At 39.0% G+C, this 18,909-nt stretch overlaps 2 protein-coding genes across 7 annotated transcripts; both read left to right on the top strand.

The window, feature by feature from the left end:
* Positions 1–163: 163 nt before the first annotated feature.
* On the top strand, positions 164–9,360 carry LOC102717648 (DNA mismatch repair protein MLH3). 6 transcript variants are annotated; one of them, XR_005812421.1, is made up of 25 exons: positions 164–1,131; positions 1,213–1,264; positions 1,348–1,395; positions 2,103–2,260; positions 2,383–2,440; positions 2,579–2,636; positions 2,744–2,836; positions 2,925–3,090; positions 3,174–3,189; positions 3,287–3,504; positions 3,764–3,842; positions 4,078–5,036; positions 5,133–5,427; positions 5,516–5,609; positions 5,712–5,820; positions 5,896–6,096; positions 6,500–6,544; positions 6,618–6,671; positions 6,821–6,927; positions 7,322–7,370; positions 8,122–8,181; positions 8,401–8,473; positions 8,555–8,640; positions 8,760–9,243; positions 9,332–9,360. XR_005812421.1 is itself a non-coding variant. In XM_040527421.1 (25 exons), exons 2-25 carry the CDS (start codon positions 1,006–1,008, stop codon positions 8,946–8,948), a joined length of 3,393 nt encoding a protein of 1,130 aa, XP_040383355.1. In that variant the 5' UTR covers positions 164–440; positions 997–1,005; the 3' UTR covers positions 8,949–9,311. The 6 variants fall into 6 exon arrangements, 5 of the variants coding, with proteins under 5 accessions (XP_040383355.1, XP_040383353.1, XP_040383352.1 ...); XM_040527421.1 differs by lacking the exon at positions 9,332–9,360 and having other exon boundaries at positions 164–440; positions 997–1,131; positions 8,760–9,311; XM_040527419.1 differs by lacking the exon at positions 9,332–9,360 and having other exon boundaries at positions 164–440; positions 537–1,131; positions 8,760–9,311.
* Positions 9,361–9,595: 235 nt separating this feature from the next.
* LOC102701298 (Fanconi anemia group J protein homolog) lies at positions 9,596–18,840 on the top strand. Its single transcript, XM_015840962.2, has 28 exons — positions 9,596–9,965; positions 10,073–10,127; positions 10,209–10,284; positions 10,992–11,056; positions 11,147–11,191; positions 11,281–11,381; positions 11,492–11,633; positions 12,068–12,129; positions 12,230–12,309; positions 12,404–12,474; positions 12,827–12,914; positions 13,032–13,104; positions 13,176–13,268; positions 13,573–13,681; positions 14,015–14,108; positions 14,819–14,902; positions 14,979–15,135; positions 15,240–15,421; positions 15,569–15,613; positions 15,802–15,830; positions 15,909–16,030; positions 16,126–16,173; positions 16,291–16,415; positions 16,487–16,908; positions 16,985–17,891; positions 17,970–18,023; positions 18,135–18,257; positions 18,448–18,840. Exons 1-28 carry the CDS (start codon positions 9,596–9,598, stop codon positions 18,487–18,489), a joined length of 3,864 nt encoding a protein of 1,287 aa, XP_015696448.2. The 3' UTR covers positions 18,490–18,840.
* Positions 18,841–18,909: the final 69 nt, after the last annotated feature.

Below are 18,909 nucleotides of genomic sequence, written 5' to 3'. Positions count from 1 at the left end.
TTGTCTGTGAATGTGCCTTTGCTCGGGTGGGCCGGAATCCAGCCCATTATTTACGGCCCATTTTCTCGGGAGAAAAGCTGGGCTTTTTTCTGAAAATAAAAAGATGGGGAGAAAAATGCCTTCTCGTCGACGAGGCGGCGGGCGACCACTCCAGTCTCCCCTCTCCAAGGTTCATTTGCCCGCCCATCTCTCTCTCTCTCCCCTTCGGCGGCCATCCCCCCGCCTCCTCGCGCGCGCCGCCGGCGAACAACACGGAGGCACCGCGTTGACGTGGGGCGGCCTCCTCGTCCTCCCCCTTTCCCTGTCCCCACCCTACCTCCCCTGCCCTTCTCCGCTGCGCGGCCTCCTCGCGCGCACGGCAGGTTGGTGGGGAGCCAGGGGGGCGACGCGGCCGGCCTCGTTCCGCCGGCTCCATCATCTCGGCTCCGATCGAATTGGAGGTATTAATTCTCCCCCTATCTCTCGTCCTACTTGACGCCACTTCATGAGCCGGCGTGTCGGCGTCCGCCTCTGATGGCTGTGGATTCTGAATTTAGTTGATGCTGGTGCCCAATGTATCCACAAAATCCATTGTGGGGTTTTCTCCCGGCCATACAGACCTAGAACGAAGAATATACGCAGGTTCGTACTAGAGATTGTTGCATCCCATAGTTGCTGACTTGCTGCTGAGTTTAACTTCTGGACTGGTAGTTTATGTAGTTTAGAAGGGGATGGACATTTTTGGGCATGGGCTACGTTAGGTGTTTGAGGGGGGAAACTGATCGTTTTTGTAGGGTTCATGGTGGCTACTCCATCAATGCAAGTGGAAGGATACTATGATTTACTTTTATTTTGTTTATGTAACCTAGTACACTTTGAAGATCATGCTGCTTATTTGAGTGGACATCATGTTCACTTCTTCAAGTAACCTATTTAAGTGATCTTTTTTACTTTTTTTTTTCTTTCATATGTATTACTGCCAAGTGCCAACCATTGCTGATTTTACTATTCCCCTAGAATGCATAAATGCAGACAATAAAACGCTTGCCGAAAAGTGTTCATAGCTCCTTGCGCTCAAGCATTATTCTGTTTGACCTATCAAGGGTTGTTGAGGAGCTGGTATATAATAGCATTGATGCAAATGCAAGCAAGGTATTACTTTCACATACAAAAATGGTGAAATCCTGCATGCAGTATCTTCAGGGTCATAAGTTTCCTTTTTATTCATTTCAGATTGATATTTCAGTGAATGTCAGAGCATGTTATGTTAAAGTGGAAGATGATGGTATGTTTGTGTCATGTGTTTTTTTTTCTAACTACCGGTGTTCGCTTTTAGAATAGCATGTTTCCCTGTTGTAACTATTGCAGGCTGTGGTATTACTCGTGATGAATTGGTTCATGTAGGAGAAAAATATGGTAAATTAAAACTTCCATTGTATTTATACATTTGCTTTTACTCCCTACACTCAGAACTGCTGTTTTTGTCTTGTTAAATACTGATGTTGCATCGTTGCAAGCTCCTTCACATGATGAAGCAGACCTTCTGGATGCTTATATGCTTTCACAGATGTCAGAATGGAATTCATATCTTACAAAAAAAAATAAAAAAGAATATGATTAGCTTAGAAAGTAATAATGAAAACAGTATCATTCTGTGATACCGATATTGAAAGCAGATATGTTTATTGTTACTTGCATAAATTGATGATCGGTAGATGAAAACACTGTTGTTTTTTCTGCTGGTGTTAAGTAACTATGCTATGTTTCCAGTGATGCTTTATGCAAATCATCATTATGTGCATAAGGATTTCAAGACAATCTATCTTTTATTTCTTATTCATGGTTCATGAGATGCTAGTTGCATTAATATCTGTTAGCCCGTAAATTTACTATTTCGTTTTTTGTGCTTCTTCACTGTTTATTCAACAAACTATATTTTTCTGTGCTGTTGTCATGGTTGGAATAATTAATTGTCAGTGAGTAGGAATAGGATTGTAGAAACCCCTTTATTAAATATATACTTTTTAATACTTGTTCAATGTGTACTCACTACTTGAAGTATCTGTAGTTATTTCCTGGTTTTCAATGTGATAAAAATGTATAACGCTCTAATCCTATAACAGCAACATCCAAGTTTCATAATTTCATGGTTGATGAGGGACCGAATTCCACAAATTTCGGATTAAATGGTGAAGCACTCGCATCACTCTCTGATATCTCTGTGGTTGAAGTCAGGACAAAAGCTCGTGGACTACCAAATTCATATTGCAAGATAATAAAGGTGCTGATACATGCTTAACGTTTTTAAAATCTCAGCATAGTCATGATGTATGTTTTTAAAACTCAGCATAATCTTGATATATCCATGCATAGTGTATCTAAATTCGTCTGGAAACTATACAGGGATCCAAATGCTCACATCTGGGAATAGATGAGCAGAGGGAAGCAGTTGGAACCACAGGTACAATTTACTCTACATTTAAAGAGTGAGAAGATAACATTGTGCTCTAGTCATGTGCTCATGTGTGCTTCATTTACACGTTTTGTCATTTGTTCATGTTATATAAGCTACATGTTTTGATGTTTTTCATCTTTGCAGTTACTGTTAGTGAGCTATTTTACAATCAACCTGTACGCAGGAAACAAATGCAATCTAGGTACATTAATCATGTTATCTTTTTCATGTGTACACACTTGTTACAGTTTGCAGTTTTGCTGAAAAGATGATTTGATTAATGTCTTTCTCGACATTATATTTTTGTAGTCATAAAAGAGAACTACATCATGTGAAGAAGTGTGCTCTGCGAGTTGCACTCATTCATCCGCAAGTTTTACTCAGGCTTTTTGATATTGAGAGGTAGACTATTGTGCTACACTAGGCATTTTAATTTGTCCAATACTGCATGAGCAGTGTATCTATTGACATATCTTCTTCATGTATGTAGCGAAGATGAGTTGCTATACACGATTCCTTCACAATCACCTTTGCCTCTTATATCAAACATTTTTGGGAACAATATCTCTAGCTATCTTCATGAGATAGCTACCTCTGACAGGCATTTAGTTCTTTCAGGGTACATCTCCAGACCAACAGATGTATTCTGTAATAAGGTAACATTTATTCTATGTGTCATGAGTTGTTGGAACAAAAGTTTGGCAACATGGCTTCAGCAAAGTACATTTTTCTTCTGTAGGATTTCCAGTACTTGTGTATCCTACAATCCAGTTCTTCGCTGTCTACTTTCATAGTTTCATGTACCATTCTTTTTGAAAGCTTGGGTTGGGAGAAATCCTTGACTTCCCAAAGATATCAACTCAAGATTCATCAGTAAATGCCCAATTCACAATATGCTCGATAATCTGGCATGTAGTTTTCAATCTTCTGTAAGGAATGAGGAAATTGATGTTCGGAGTAGGAAGAGGCAGAAGAATGAAGTCTACCCTGCATACCTGCTAAACTTGTGCTGTCCTAGATCAAGCTATGATCTACATTTTGAGCCTTCACAAACTATTGTGGAATTCAAGGTAATTCATAACAATTTTTTATGCTTTTTTAGTTCCCCTTCTTTTTTCTGGTAAAGCTTCATGTGTAAACAATGGACTTTTTGAATAAGATAAGCAATTGAAAATGGCTTTGGTTTTTTTGGAAACATGTTGATATGTACCTTTATTTTTGTTTATTTTAAAAGCAAGCTCGCCTCCTTATACCTTTTTTATCTGAGAGATGCTTCCTTGTAGCTTGCCATTCATTTCTCACCCTTTTTGTGGTCCCCCTACCCTTCAGGATTGGCAAACTGTTATGTATTTCTTTGAACAAACTATCACAAGCTACTGGAAGAAGCATGCACTGCAACTGCCAGAAGGTTAGAAAATTCTTTATATGCCTGATGTTGTCTTTCCTGAACAATTTTGAAGTGTAGAAGCTGTTGATTGGATGCTTTTGTTATTGATTATTATTATCCTTTTCTATTGCACTTAAAGCTAGTGACAATAATACGTGAGTCTCTGGAAAGAGATGGCCAATGACTAGGTGGACATAATTCACTTTATCTTTTGATTTGTCTGCCTTGTGAGCTTTGCACATGTGTTATTTCGCAGAGTCAAATCAGGACATCTTAAGGAATCATGATGTGCAGAAGAAGGAAGATGTCGCTGACTTGTACCATACAGACATGAACTTTGATACAGGTGCCCCAGCAGTACCTAAAGACAATTACCTTTCTTTGGATATGGAGCCATCCACATGGAGTGACTGCTATGACCAGATCACTGATTCATCCCACAGAGGTGATTTTGCTAAGAATGGTCGGAAGTTTGGTCATAAACAAATATGTCCCCCTCAAAGTTATAGTTATCAGTGGTTAGAGGATGGTTCCCTGTTAGAAGACTCTGATCTTTCCGGTGCTAACCCAACTATTTGTAAAAAGCAAAAGACAGAAGATATATTCCATAGGCACGCATATTCAGGCAACTTTGGATTGCTGCAAGATGCAGAAATCAAAATTGGTCCAGAAATTAAACTCCATCCCAATAAACCAGACAGAATGACCTGTGATTTTGTGCAAAAGCAAACCAATATAGAGGCACGTGTTTCAGGCCGTGATGGATTCTATGTTGATTTTGATAGATTGAATGAACCATGTCTACTCGATGAAATCTCAGAAACAATCACTGGCATTTCTTTCCCTGAAGTGTCACACTTCAATGATGGATTCTATCCTGAAGATGTTAGCACCTCTAGGGGTTTCTGTAGCGTCATGAAAAAGTCCAGCAAAAGGCAAATGAATGATAATGCCGTTGCCCAGATGAACTTCCGTGATATGCAAGCAGTGTGTGGAAGTGATTACATAGATAGGCCCATCGAGGATACATGTCTTCATTCCTTTCATCCATTCTCTTTGGTTGATACACCTCACAGTCACAGTCATGCAAGGGTTGGATTGGAATTGCATGGAAGGTCAAACAAAAGCATAAATAATAGGAACTATGAAAGTATCGGCAGTGGTTCTAGATTTACTTCAGACAGGTTTAATATGGATCCATCAATAGTTTTTGAAGTAAGCAAACGTCTCAATAACTTCGACAGTAGAGCTCAATCTCCTAGTTACTTGAATTATGAATGCTGTTCTGTTGACAAGTTTGTTTTCGAACAGGATCAAACACACCTGCAATCAAAAAAGGATGCAAAAATGTCATATGATATTTCTCCTGAGAAAAGTTCTACTGGATGTCATTTGAACATACCTTTTTCCAAACTGGCAAACGGTAGCAAGTGTATTGAAGATCAGTATGGATGCAGTCAAATGCCCAGGCTTTCCAAAGATAGATATAGGAGTCATTCTGCACCACCATTTTACAAAGGCAAAAGTAAATTACCTAGATTAACTGAACTGCTGACTAAACCGACTATAGAAGGTGGTAAAGATATCACTATTAATGACTCAGAAGGTATGTCTTCTCCGTTCTCACAGCCAAGGCAATCCTATATATGTCACCATTATGAGTGCTAAGTTTCTATCTTGTACACTAAATGCAGACACTGCACCTGCTCAGGAGTGTACATCACATATGAATGCAACTCAGCCTATTCCTGAGACTTGTAGCAATGAGTTTTCTGACCTAAATTTCAGGTATGCTTCTTTTGTTTGTTGCCTATAATACTGACAATGTCTTACACTTTTAAAAGTTTCTTTGAACGTGTGACTATACACTTGCTTTTGCCATTTGCTTAGCTTGAAGGGAAATGTGAAAATATGTGAAGAGAAATTTTCTGGTGAACTTGATGTTTCTACTGCTTCAGATGAAATAACTAAATGGCGCAACAACTCTGACCAGCATACAGTTGAGCATGTGTTAAAGAGTTTAATCACTATTTACTAGTATTCTCTATGCTTATGGTTTTATATCCCTGTGTAGGTTTTGGAGTTGCAACATGGGCCTTTTGAACGCTATGATGATGTACTTAGCATTTCTTCTGGGCCCTTACATCTCTCATGTAGTGTTCTAGTTCCTGAATGTATCGATAAAAATTGCTTTGAGGAGGCAAGAGTTTTGTTGCAGCTGGATAAGAAATTTATTCCCGTGATATCTGGGGAAGTACTACTCCTTGTTGATCAGGTCCGTAGTCAAGTAATGCCATTTGTAGAAAAGCAAATTTATTATTTGGCCATCTATATATTTTAATTTGGTGTAGTAATGTTGTGGAAATGAATTTCGTTGAATTGCTTGTAGCATTTAACAATGGAGACCTGGCATGTGACTTCTTTCTTACTGTTTTTAATTGACTACTTAAAGAGATGTTTAACCTTTAGGTATATGATGCTTGAGCACATAAAAATGTTTCGAAATATATGGCCAATACCAGAAACTTTTTGGATTTTGTCTCTTTCCTGAAACATGAAGATTGCATTTCTTTTGTTCATGTACTATGAAGTCGGCAGTGTGTAACTGTGCATATGGTGACAAAAAGTTCTTTCTGAAAGAAATTTAGCAAATTATGCCCCTTTTTACTGTTTTACAGCATGCAGCTGATGAAAGGATACGTTTGGAGGAACTCCGCCGAAAGGTTCATCTCCAATTGACCTGAAATGTTCTCAATATTGTTTTCCCTTTCGTATTCATTGCCTTCTGGTTTGCAGGTTTTATCAGACGATGGCAGAGGGATCACTTACTTGGATTCCGAGGAGGACTTAGTACGTCAGTTTCTAGCATTTGGAATCTTCTTCTCTGTGTTAATAATAGCTTAATATAATATATGCAATATATTAGGACTAAGATATCTTTTCTGGAAACTAGCACTAATATGTGTTGTTTGACATTTTATCCTCCGTTTATTTGTCAGTTTCTCCCTGAGACTGGATTTCAATTGTTCCAAAAGTATATGCAACAGATCCAAAAATGGGGTTGGATCATCAACAATTCTAGCGATTGCTCTGAATCATTCAAAAAGTAGGTGCTTGACTATAATGTGAATGCAAGTGTATTCTTTTGTTTGCTTAGCTTCAGGTGTTATTTTATCAAGGTTTTCTTGCACATCTTCTAGTTATGCTCATATGAACCTATTGTCTTCTGTAGTTAAGACAATCTGAGCCTACTGCTACTGTTGATTTTGCAATCAAGTTAGTGTTCATCATAGTATAATACCCTTCATCTTCTTAACATTAGACTAGTCTGTTCAGAAGGTCATCATGAATTTGTTCAAACATTTGGCAATAACATGTTATGATGTTTTGGTTGGCAAGGTCCATTATTCTCTACATATTGTGAAGTAGCAACAGATGTTTATTCCCTTTGTATGTAATAGTTTATAATTAGTACATATCATTTATTTTACATCTTTCAGGAACATGAATGTTCTGAGGAGACAATCACGCCTTGTTACTCTTGCTGCTGTGAGTAACAATTTCCACGATCCATATATATTCAACTTCTTTGCAGTACCCGCCGAGTGCAGAGTGCTGATCGTATTTCCCTCTGCAATCTGTCTTGCTGATCTGTACTTGTGTTGATTATAAGCATAAGCTAAATGGCTTATTAACAATTAAAAATATTTATGGGTAAACTTTTTTTTATATATGTTTTTAGTGATCTAGAAACAAATGCTGGAAAATAAATTATGATGGGAAAACCTCAAAATCAACTTCAAATTTAAGTTTTAAAATTCAAAATTTTGGCTTATAAGTATAAGCATAAACGAAAAGATGAGTGGCTATATGCTTACTTATTTGGCAAAAGTTAGTTTGATACATATCCATGAGAAGTCCAAATTTATTTGCAGAAAATAATAGACAAGCTTCAAGCATTATTTATTTGAAACCTTGAGGAATTATATTTTTCTAGTAGTAAAATTAAAAAAGGAACCGAACGTTTAATAAGGGATAATTGTTCCTATTGAGTTGGGTTATTAGCTCTTTTATTGTCATTTGCTATCTGTAGCCCTTTACGCTGTAGTAATCTAGCTAATAATTGTTAGTTCTTTTGGTTTCTGTCTCTTTGAATCTCAAACATTATCAGGATGGGTGTAGATATGCAATTGTATTTTTCTTATTTTATTTCTCTTCATATTTGCTAATGGTGTTAGAAATATCCAGTGAAACAAATCTCAGAAAAATTGCAACATAATGCTCTTCATGTACACTGCAGGTTCCGTGTATTTTGGGTGCTGATCTGACAGGAAAAGATCTTATGGACTTTATTCAGCAGGTGATTGATTCTGCCACACTTCATTTAAGTTACGTTACTCATTAATTTAGGTCCACATTAGTCAAATTGTTTGGAAGTGCAATGCTTTTATTGACAGTGTACTTGCTAGATGTAGGTGCTCTGTCTTAGAAAATGGTACTGGTTGGGAAGGAAAATTGAACTGCAGGAAAATGGTTTGTTATTTTGATCTCTGAGTTTATGCATTGCTATTTTGTCCAGCTTGATGATACTGATGGGTCATCAGCTATCCCTCCAGCAGTTATCCGCATCCTCAATTTCAAAGCTTGCAGAGGTAACTTTCTATTGCTTTCTTTTTGTTTCAGAAATCCGATTTGCTCCCGATTCAAAAATGTCTGTTCTTTGTTGACCGTAGGTGCGATCATGTTCGGTGATCCTCTGCTACCGTCTGAGTGCTCTCTGATTATCGAAGAACTGAAAGCAACATCTCTATGCTTCCAGGTAGATTGGTGCTACAATCTCCAGATTTTATTCCTGCTGTTACCTTATGATTTACTGATGGAAGCTCCGTTGGTGCGTACTGCTTAGTGATGTTTTCTTTGCTTTTGTTCCCCTGGCAGTGTGCTCATGGGCGTCCCACCACCGTGCCGATTGTGAGCTTGGCATCTCTCCGCGACGGGCTGGCGAGGCTTGGAACGGTGAGCCGGAGGCAGGCAGAGGCCTGGCACGGTCTCTCGCACAACAAACCCAGCCTTGAACGTGCTCGAACGCGGCTAAAAGAACTGAGAAAGCTACGTGGTGGTCTGTAGCTGTACCTGTACAAGATAAAGGGTCACACGCATAGGGTAAATAATCCAAAAAATGAAAAGGGAGAAATCTTGTGTAGTGCTTGATGGAATCATAGGAAGCGGCTTTGTAGCTTTTAGAGATAGATGGCATTCGTTCCGGAACAAGAGATTAAAATGGTCATAGGGAGCTGTGTTGTAAACTTGTAACCATTGTCATTTGTGAAGCCATCTTCACCCTGTAAATATATGAACACATTTCTCGCTGTTGTCAGGCCAAAACGCCAAGCATTGCATTTTTTTTTCAATAAAGCAAAAGGTAAGCAGTTTGGACTGCTTTGGAACGCATGAATTTTGTATGAACAAATTTAATATTTGCCAAATTAATCCAGTGTGCTCATGTTCAGCCCAATTCAGCCCACGATGAGAGAACAAGACTCCAATCACAAGTCGGGCCTTACTTATGATGGACCTAAAAAGCCCAAGAGCAAGACCAATTCGGCCCAGTATGTGAGGGCGGCCTCTCTCTCGTGAACCGTGCAAGGTACGCAATACAACAGCTAGCTATTGAGGAGCGCAGCGTTGGCGCGCGGCGGCTTTCGGAGTTCCATTTCCCCCCAGAATCCTCCCGCCCGAATCCCCCATCTCTCTCTCTCTCCCCCTCGCCGCCGATGGGCGCCGCCGCCGGAGAAGGCGACTTCGCCACCCCAGCCGCCCCGCCGGCCCCAGCGCGGGCGGCTGGCGGCGGGGTGTACCAGGTGGGCGGCGTGCCGGTGGAGTTCCCCTACAAGCCGTACGGGACGCAGCTGGCCTTCATGGGCCGCGTCATCGCCACGCTGGACCGGGCGCGGCGGCAGGGCCGCTCCCACGCGCTCCTCGAGTCGCCCACCGGCACCGGCAAGTCGCTCTCCCTCCTTTGCTCCGCGCTCGCCTGGCAGCGCCACTACCCGCTCCGCGCCCCGCCGCCGCCCCCCGCGGCAGACCCCTTCCTCCACGGCGGCGGGTTCGTCCCGGACGACACCCAGAAGCAGGCGACTCCCGGTATGCTCTCCTCTCGCCTTTGCGGCGGTTCATGGAGCGAGATCTGATGTTTCTTGGGAATCGGGTTCTTGCTCATTTCACTTTTGTCGCGGTTCTTGATTGTTTAGGCGTCGCGGAGAAGGCGCCCAAGAAGAAGAATGTCCCGACCATATATTACGCGACGTAAGATTTCTGCTAAATTACCCAAACTGATGAGATGACATTGATCGATTCTTTGACTCTGTGTTGGTTGTCTTTCTGAAGGAGGACGCACGCGCAGATAACACAAGTGGTCCGGGAGTACCGCAAGACATCATACCGAGTGCGCATGGCAATCTTGGTAACCACCGATGGTCCCATCTGAATTTGCGTCTTGCTTTATTTTGGGTAATAAGAGTATGCATTGTTCACCAAGGTCGCAAGTGGCACAACAGACCGTGCTCTTTTGCTGATGAAAGATGAAAGCTTATATGATTTTTTATAGCTATTTAATAGTATAAACGATGAAATTAACTAATATAAATCTGAAAATCTATTCTAGAGGGGTGAGATGATGAACTTCTATATATATATATATTTTTGCAAAAAATGCACCATTTAGCAGCTCGGAAAGTGTGCACGCAAAAATCGAGCAAAAACCTGAGAATAATCTAGGTCACATGGTTGCTTTCTTCTTATAGACAAAGATGAAGATGAAAGATTTTCTGACTTTTGTGATACCTATTTAATGTTATAAACGATATAATTAAGTGCTAAAGGTTGAAAATCTATTTTAGAAAGAAATATTAGATGATAAACTTGTATATAGAAACCTTTTTGCAAAAAATGCATCGTTTAGTAGTTCAGAAAACGCGTGCACAATAACTGAGGAAAAATCTTTATAAAAGAACATATGTCGTCTGATGTCAAACTCGATGTTCAACTGGATGCTATCATAACTTTGGTTCTAATACAAGTAACGGTGGTTTGAGGGGTGGTGTATCCTTCCCCTTTCTGTTTTTGGTTTCTGTAATCTGTTATTGAAATAGTTGTAATCATGTAATGCAGGCCTCAAGGAAGCATTATTGTGTTAATAAGAATGTGTGCATGAGTGGCAACATCGATGAGCTATGGTAAAATAAGTTATGAAACATTTCTTCACAAGCTTTTGCATTTCCATCACCAATATTAAGTTATTAACTGATTTTCCTTTCCATCATTAGCAAATCACTCCTTGATGACAGTGCTCAAGGCTGTCCAGAATACAAGTGAGCTTACCTATTCCAACATCAAAACATATATAACATGAGAACATCCTCCCTTCATTGCCAACATAATGAATAAAATGTATTTGCAGGAATGCACAGAAACTAAGTCGGCATCCATCCCTTCAGATTGGTGGCTGCTACGAAGTTCATGATATTGAGGATCTCGTCAGAGTTGGACGGAAAGTGAAGGGTCTGTTTCCTTTTAGTTGCATGCATTTCCTCCTGAGTTATAAGAAAAGAATTGTGCCACTTCAGATTTCTAATACCAATTCAATTACCTCTTTTAATGGTTATCTGCAGGGTGTCCATATTTTGCTGCACAAACCATGGCTGAGGCAGCTCAACTGGTTTTCTGCCCATATAACTATCTAATTAGTCCAATCGTGAGGAGAGCAATGGACATTGATGTCAGTGGTTCAATCATTGTTCTTGATGAGGCACAGTAAGTCCAGAATCACTTGCAGTCAATTGATTATTTGTTAATTTGTATACTTCAATAGTAACTTTGGTGAACTCTAAAAGAAATACTCCATCTGTATTTTAATAGATGACACCTTGAATTTTTGGCAAATGTTTGACCATTTGTCTTATTAAAAAACTTATGTAGTAATGATTTATTTTGTTGTGATTAGATTTATTATTAAATGTATTTTAACTATAACTTAAATTTTTACATACTTGCATAATTTTTTTTGAATAAGACGAATTGTCAAATGTATGCCAAAAAGCCAACGGTGTCATCTATTAAAATACAGAGGGAGTTGTACTTTCCTGTTGTACTTTATCAACCAACTCTGAATTCCCTCCCTCCAGATCAGTTAAAGTAAAGAATAGTGAATGTGCTCATTTCACGATTCATGTCCTTTTGTATTGCAGCAATATAGAAGATATAGCGCGTGATGCTGGAAGTTTTGATGCTGATGAGGAATCACTTCTCTGTAAGTGAATTGCCTGTTATTCTATTAATGCTCATGGATAAAAAGAACAAATGTTCGGCTAAAGTTTTTCTAATCTAAACTGAACTGTGCTATTATCAAGCTTTGCAGCAAGAGCTGGAAAGCTTATGCACTGATGAGGCTGTTGCAATGATATACGAACCCTTGCTTGGAGTTATTGCGGTAATACTACTATAGTTTTTAGAACTTAGAGGGAGAACAGACTTAACACCTAGTAATGTTAGTCGCAGGCATTAAGCTTTTTATACTTCTGCAGGGGCTTAATAATTGGATTGATGAGCGGGCAAATGGTCTTCAAAACAATGAGTTTGAGCATCCTGCTTCATTGTATGTACCACTTATTTTATGTGCCTATTTAGGGATTACCATGTATTCTTCCTTGTGATTTATGCCTACTTGTTTTCACTATATACATCTGTAAAAAATGAATGCCTCAGTAAGCGATCACTTGTTTATGCAACATAATTTAGGCAGGATTGGATTGCCAGTTGGCATGGATAATTTTGAATATGCTCTCTAAAATCCAATCAAATGTTTTCAACAATGTTAATACTGGGTTTAGGAAATTCCTTTTACCTTCTGTTTTCATGATTCATAGAAATTGCTACATGTTTGCATGAAGCATGGCAATAAACATTTCTCTTACATTCAATTAATTTTAATTTTATGTAATCCTCAGTTGGACCGGTGAAGAGGCTATGAAGGAACTCCAGTGTGCTAGTATTACTCCTGTCTACTTCCCCATATTGCAAGAGTGCGCAACAAAGGTGCTTCCTATTTCTAGTATTATAGCATGTCAAACATTTTCTGATTTTCATTTTTTTTTCTGGTCTTTGACATTCAAAATTTCCAGCAAACTTCTTGATATCAGCTTCTTGTTTTAGGCAGTTAAAGCTGCTTCAGATGCTGAATCAGATGGAGCTCACTTAAGTGGTGGTTCAGCTATGACACTAGAGAGTAAGCAGCAATAATTTAATTTCTTCATCCTTCAGGCATTTAATAACCTGATGTTGTTGTTCATTTTGCAGGTTTATTCTCCTCATTGAGCTACTTTTTTGCTGAGAATGGATGCCATTCAAATGATTATCAACTTGCTTTACAGCGTTTTGCTAAACGTGAAGGTACTAAATATGATGTCCTCACATATGTGAGAAAGTGTGTTTTATTCGTGGAAAGTTTTCCTAAAAATGTGGAATTGCCATCTAAACATTTTATGAACATGTTTTTTTTTTCATCCATACTGCACATATAAAATTCATGTGGTGAGGGAGTTGCGTTGTCCTTGAATTAATTGTCTAGTTGCTTGATCTACTTTTGAGTCTACGCAGTTTGGTTCAATTATAAGATATATTCTAGCTGTTTCATTATTGAATTACTTTATCTAAAGTTGCCATTCATGCCACTTTTGAATTATGTCATTTGCAGGCAATTCTGTCATTGGATGGAAATGCTTGATGAGTCTGTGGTGTCTCAATCCTGCTGTTGTTTTTCGAGGCATTGCAGATCTAAGCCTTTCAGTAATTCTCACATCTGGGTAAGTCTTTATGTTCATGTCTCTTTGAAAACTCAGTAGAGTGCTTTGCTTTACTGTAGCAAATATGATTGTGAAAATTTACGCAAGTCGCGCAGAATGCAATTCCAGTTTTTGCAGACGGAAACTTTGCAAATGACAAGGTTTTCAGCCTTATAGGCAAGCTGGATAAATAGGCTTTCCATCAATGTACCTTGCAGGTGCATGGCCACTGAGATATAGAGATCTTCCAAACTAAAAATAATTAAGCTATGCCACTTTTGAAGTTCTCCAAAATATTCAGTTTCTCTGCGATGGGAGATAATATATAGCTGGTTCTTAATTATATTTTCACAGCACACTCTCTCCGATGGGATCTTTTGCATCTGAACTTGGTGTCCTGTTTGATGCTTGCATGGAAGCTCCTCATGTAATCAATGTTGATTCTCAGGTACGTTAGTTGCAAGTTCGCTCTGATGCAGAATTAATGAACTTTTACTATAGACTGGAGTCAGTGGCAGTGAGCTGGGTGAGGATTTTTTCCCCCTCTCATTGTAATTTTCTCTCTTAAATGAAATGATAAGCAGCTCTCCTGCTTGTTCAAGAAAAATATCATTTCAAACATTTTGTTTATTTCTCCAATGCAATGACTTATCATGCATTGTGGTACGAACAGGACATACTCTTTTTTTTTTCTGTCTCATGCATTGTGGCACAAACAGAATATACTGTTTTTTTCTCTCTTAGTGCAATGATAAGCAAACCTTATCTGTGTTCTCCCAGGCTCAACTGATGGCAATTGGCCCTATAGTGCTTATGTTTGGTTAGTGACCATACTGTTAGCCCTAAAAATGTGCACTGCTAAATTAGCATGCCCGTGTGTAAATATGTGGTTCTGCTGACCGATTCATACTACATGAAAGCCAAATATTTTGCATTAACTGACAAAAATCAGACTATGCTAACACTGTCTCACTAATTTAAATTCTACTTATATCCAGTTTTTGCGCTAGCTCTAGAGTCTACAATTGCTTGTGTCTCACCACTTGAAATATTTTCCCTTGGCTGATCGTCGTAGAGAAGCTTTTACCTGGAGAGCTCTTATCTTTCAATCACATTAGTGATCTGGATGAGATAAAATCAGCATTAATCTCCATGCAGGTTTTTTCAACTGTTCTATCATCTGGCCCAACAGGACGTCGACTAAATGCCAGTTATAGAACTGCCAATGAACATTCTTTCCAGGTAAATCCTCATTGTTTGTTTGTTTGTTTAAGCTGGTGCAGTCATATGTTCCAGAATTCCTTTTGCACTTATTCAGGATGAACTTGGAGCTACACTAGAAGAAATATGCAGAATAGTGCCTGGTGGTGCTCTTGTGTTTTTTCCTAGCTACAATTTGTTGGATAAACTACAAAGACGCTGGTCTCAGACAGGCCAATGGGCGCGATTGGAGGCTCAAAAGCATGTATGCGTTGGTAAGGTTTTGTCCAGGATTCTTAAACATGTTCCCAAGATTCTAGAAGACAGTATGTATTAAAAGCTTCTTCCATTTTTGCTTATTAAGATTTGATTCTTTCAGAACCTAGGGGAAGTACTGAGGAACTCGAACCTGTCCTAAAAGGATATTATAATGCAATCCTTGGCAAGGCACCCCCAAAGAAAGGCAGATGTGCAAAACAAATATTGAAGAATCGAGTGACAAAGGGTTCATCACAGGACTCTGCTAAAGGAGCTGCTCTTCTTGCAGTTTGTCGTGGAAAGGTGCTACTTCCATGCCTTTACTTGTATTAATCAATTTACGCACATGCTTAAAGCCTACTTTAAATTCTTTGTACATGATGTGCTTATACATTTATACCACTGTCATCAGCTTATGTCATGTGGTTAACTTGTTTTTGTTCTTGTCAGGTATCCGAAGGGATTGATTTCTCTGATGACAAAGCTAGAGTTGTGGTATCCTTTTTTTCCTCATGTTTTTATGTACCAGAGAGAATGTAAAACTTTTGCCCTTACTTACCTGTAATATCGATCATGATTGGTAACAGCAACGATGATAGTATTTGCAATTAGTACGTCTATTCTGTTAGAATTCGTGAGTTCATGCTTTTAATATCCAGCAGTTTCCTTGACCAAGACATAAGGTTATTGTTGGGATTCCATTTCCAAATATGTAAGTTCTCATTTGTCTTCTATATATAATCTCAGTGTCATGTGCTTTCCTAATCAAGGTTAATTCAATATGCACCAGAAATGATGTTCAAGTAAAGCTCAAAAAGAGATTTAATGATTCATACAAATCACCAAAAAATCTGTTAAGTGGGAATGAATGGTACTGCCATCAAGCATTTCGTGCGCTAAATCAAGCTGCAGGTGTGATGCTTTATTTTAGCTGCTTATTTACCTGCAGCACATGTACTTTGGTTAATACGTCAAAAATGATTTGTTTCTATCTTTCATTATTTTAGGTAGATGTATTCGCCATAAATTTGATTATGGAGGCATAGTTTTGATTGGTATGTCATTCATTCCATTTGTCTGACCTCTTGAGCTTTCATATTTTATTGATATCACTACTTCAGTGCATGCAATGTGTAGTTACTGATTCCCAATCATCATGATATTTGTACCAGATGAGCGATATCAAGAAGAAAGAAATCTTGTGTATATTTCTAAATGGCTTCGGAATTCAATTCGAAATTGCAGTACCTTCCAGGAGACATTGGATGGATTGGCAAGGTTCTTTCAAAATGCTGAGGTATGTAGTTATTACTCACCTGATTTTCTAAATGTGAGCAGGCTACTTAAACAGAATAGCAATCACTTCAGGAACATATAAAAATCAAAGGTCAAGATGTGTCACCTAAGGACACGTTGGATGCTTGTGTACTCCCATCTTATGGCGATAAAAGAAAGCTGCTGTGGGCAGAATCAAATTTCTCAAACCAAATAGAACTGCAAGATGTTAAGAGTGAGTGCCACAGTGGAAAGGCTTCAAAAATTGATGGTGCAGCAGGAGTTGACCATATGAAGTTGCCCGATACATCATCAGAGGCATGGCATATCTCTTCAAAAGATTCTGGTTCAGTAAGGAAACAAATCTCCCCAGTACCAGAAAATCTTCCAATAGCATGCCAACTCCGTCCCTCATACAAAGTTCAAAACAATTTAGAAGACAAAGCAGATGATGGGACAAATTATGAAGTAAAAATTAATGTTATTGACTTGGAAGAGTGTGATGCTAAACCACGGTAATTTAAGTCATTCAGTCTTGCCTTAATATGTTATCATAATCCAATTCTCATTTATCCTTTCTATAATTTGCAGGTATGCAAAACTAATTATCTTCAATCCTTCAGAACACATAACACAGCAGTCTACTGTTTTGGAAGAAACTTATGCATCGCCAATTGCTAGTCCCAGCAATCATTCTGAGGCAAACACCGCTACAGTGAAGGAAGGAGATCCAACTTTGGATCTGCCCATTTCGCTTTCAGCTGCTGACAGAAACATTTCCTGTGTGTCCACATCAGCAGCTACTCCTGAAAGATCAAGTAGCAGAAGCCAGTTGGAGCATGAATCTTGGACTAACAGAAGTGTAAATTCTCACTTCCAGAAAAGGAGAAAGTTAAGCTCCCCTATGAGCTGCTGTACCTACACAGAGCATTCCCCAAGCAAACCTTTCTTCCAAGGTAGTTGTGATGTGAGCATGTTGCCTGGAGATCTGAGAACTGATGGAGTGTGTTGCAGGAGTACTGAAATGTCCAGATGTGAAAATATTAAGGTTGAAAGAAACAAGAAGCTTGTAGAGTTTCCATCGAGGGTATCTACGCAGGAAAAGCTTTTCCTTTGTTGCGCTAGATGCAAAACAGCACTTGGACTACAAGAGGATGGCTTTCTTGTTTCATGCTCATCGTCTTTATCCTCAAAATTTTTCTTGACACATTTGTGGAGACATGGAACACCAGCAGACATCCTGACAGGAAAAGATTTTTCGGCACCATCACCCTTGAAGATAAAAGTGATGATATGCAATGTATCTTCACTGAACAAGATGATCCTTGGCAACTTGAGGAATGAAAGTTCTGCTCATAACTCTGGTATTTGGTCTGAAAAGGATGGATGTGTGTACAAGGCAGTAACATGTCATACTTGTTGTAAAAATGGATGTGTCACGACCCTCGGAGCACAAGTTGTTGCAACTGATTCGTCAAATCAACAATTTTGTGACAAGGTACTTGGCATATTTAGGTGCATTAGTAATTGATACCATCTCCATGTTAACTTAATTGCTATGTCTGTTCAAATGAAGGTGCTTTTGTTTGATGATCTTCTGTATGTCAAGCACAGACCATCGAAGGATCAGGTATGACTTAATTATGTGCAGGTTTATATCCATCCAGTCAGATAACTTGAAGTGTAAGTACATTTGGAAATCTAGCAAAAGCTTAATGGTGTTATCTGTTTCCATGTCCAGCCTGCAAGTGCTCCCATAAATACTGTTAAACCTATCCTGCCACCGCCAGTGATTGATCTCGAGTCCTTTGCGTACAAGCCATTGAAGAAGGATCCTGTGGCAGTGAACACAAGAAGGTCTAAGGTCAGTCACCAGTTGCCACTGTTTCTCTTCACAATTTTGCCGATGTTCATTTTCCTAGTCTATAGTTTACTTCATCTTGTTTCTATATGTTAAACTTTTGAAAAGTTAACAGTATGGGTAGCAAAACAATACCAACCAAACCAACCAACAATGCTAAACTTGTTCAATTTTTGGTTGCTTATGTGAGCAGCTTAGGTTACCTGGCACAGCTAAATCCAGGAATGGTGCATAATATGAAGGATTCGTAGGTATGCTCTATGGTTTGGAAGAACTGGGAAGTCTAGTGCACGCCCTGCGGCACACTTCACATGTGAATACGACGACAGTGGCCATGAGCATTCCTTTTCTTATTCCCATTTTGTAAGGAAATATGGCATGCCTCTACTGTGACAATCTCTACGATCAGCATGCTTTTTTTGTGAGTTTAAGGGCTGGTATGAAATACTCCTATAAAAATATATGGTGCCTATATGATGTCAATGCAAATCTGTGTTTCAAATGGATTAGATATTATAAACTGCAAGGCAGCTGGGGAAATTCTCTGCTGGCTGCCTTCCTTGAAAGTTTATCGAAATGGCATATGAGCAATTAAATAACTTGTGTAATTTTTTAAGCTTATATTCTTAGGGATTTAGAAACAAAGATTAAAAAT

This window comes from Oryza brachyantha, chromosome 9 (assembly GCF_000231095.2).
Source record: "Oryza brachyantha chromosome 9, ObraRS2, whole genome shotgun sequence".
NCBI lineage: Eukaryota > Viridiplantae > Streptophyta > Magnoliopsida > Poales > Poaceae > Oryza > Oryza brachyantha.
Note: the sequence above shows the minus strand (reverse complement) of the source record. Positions and strands in the feature narration are given on the sequence as shown.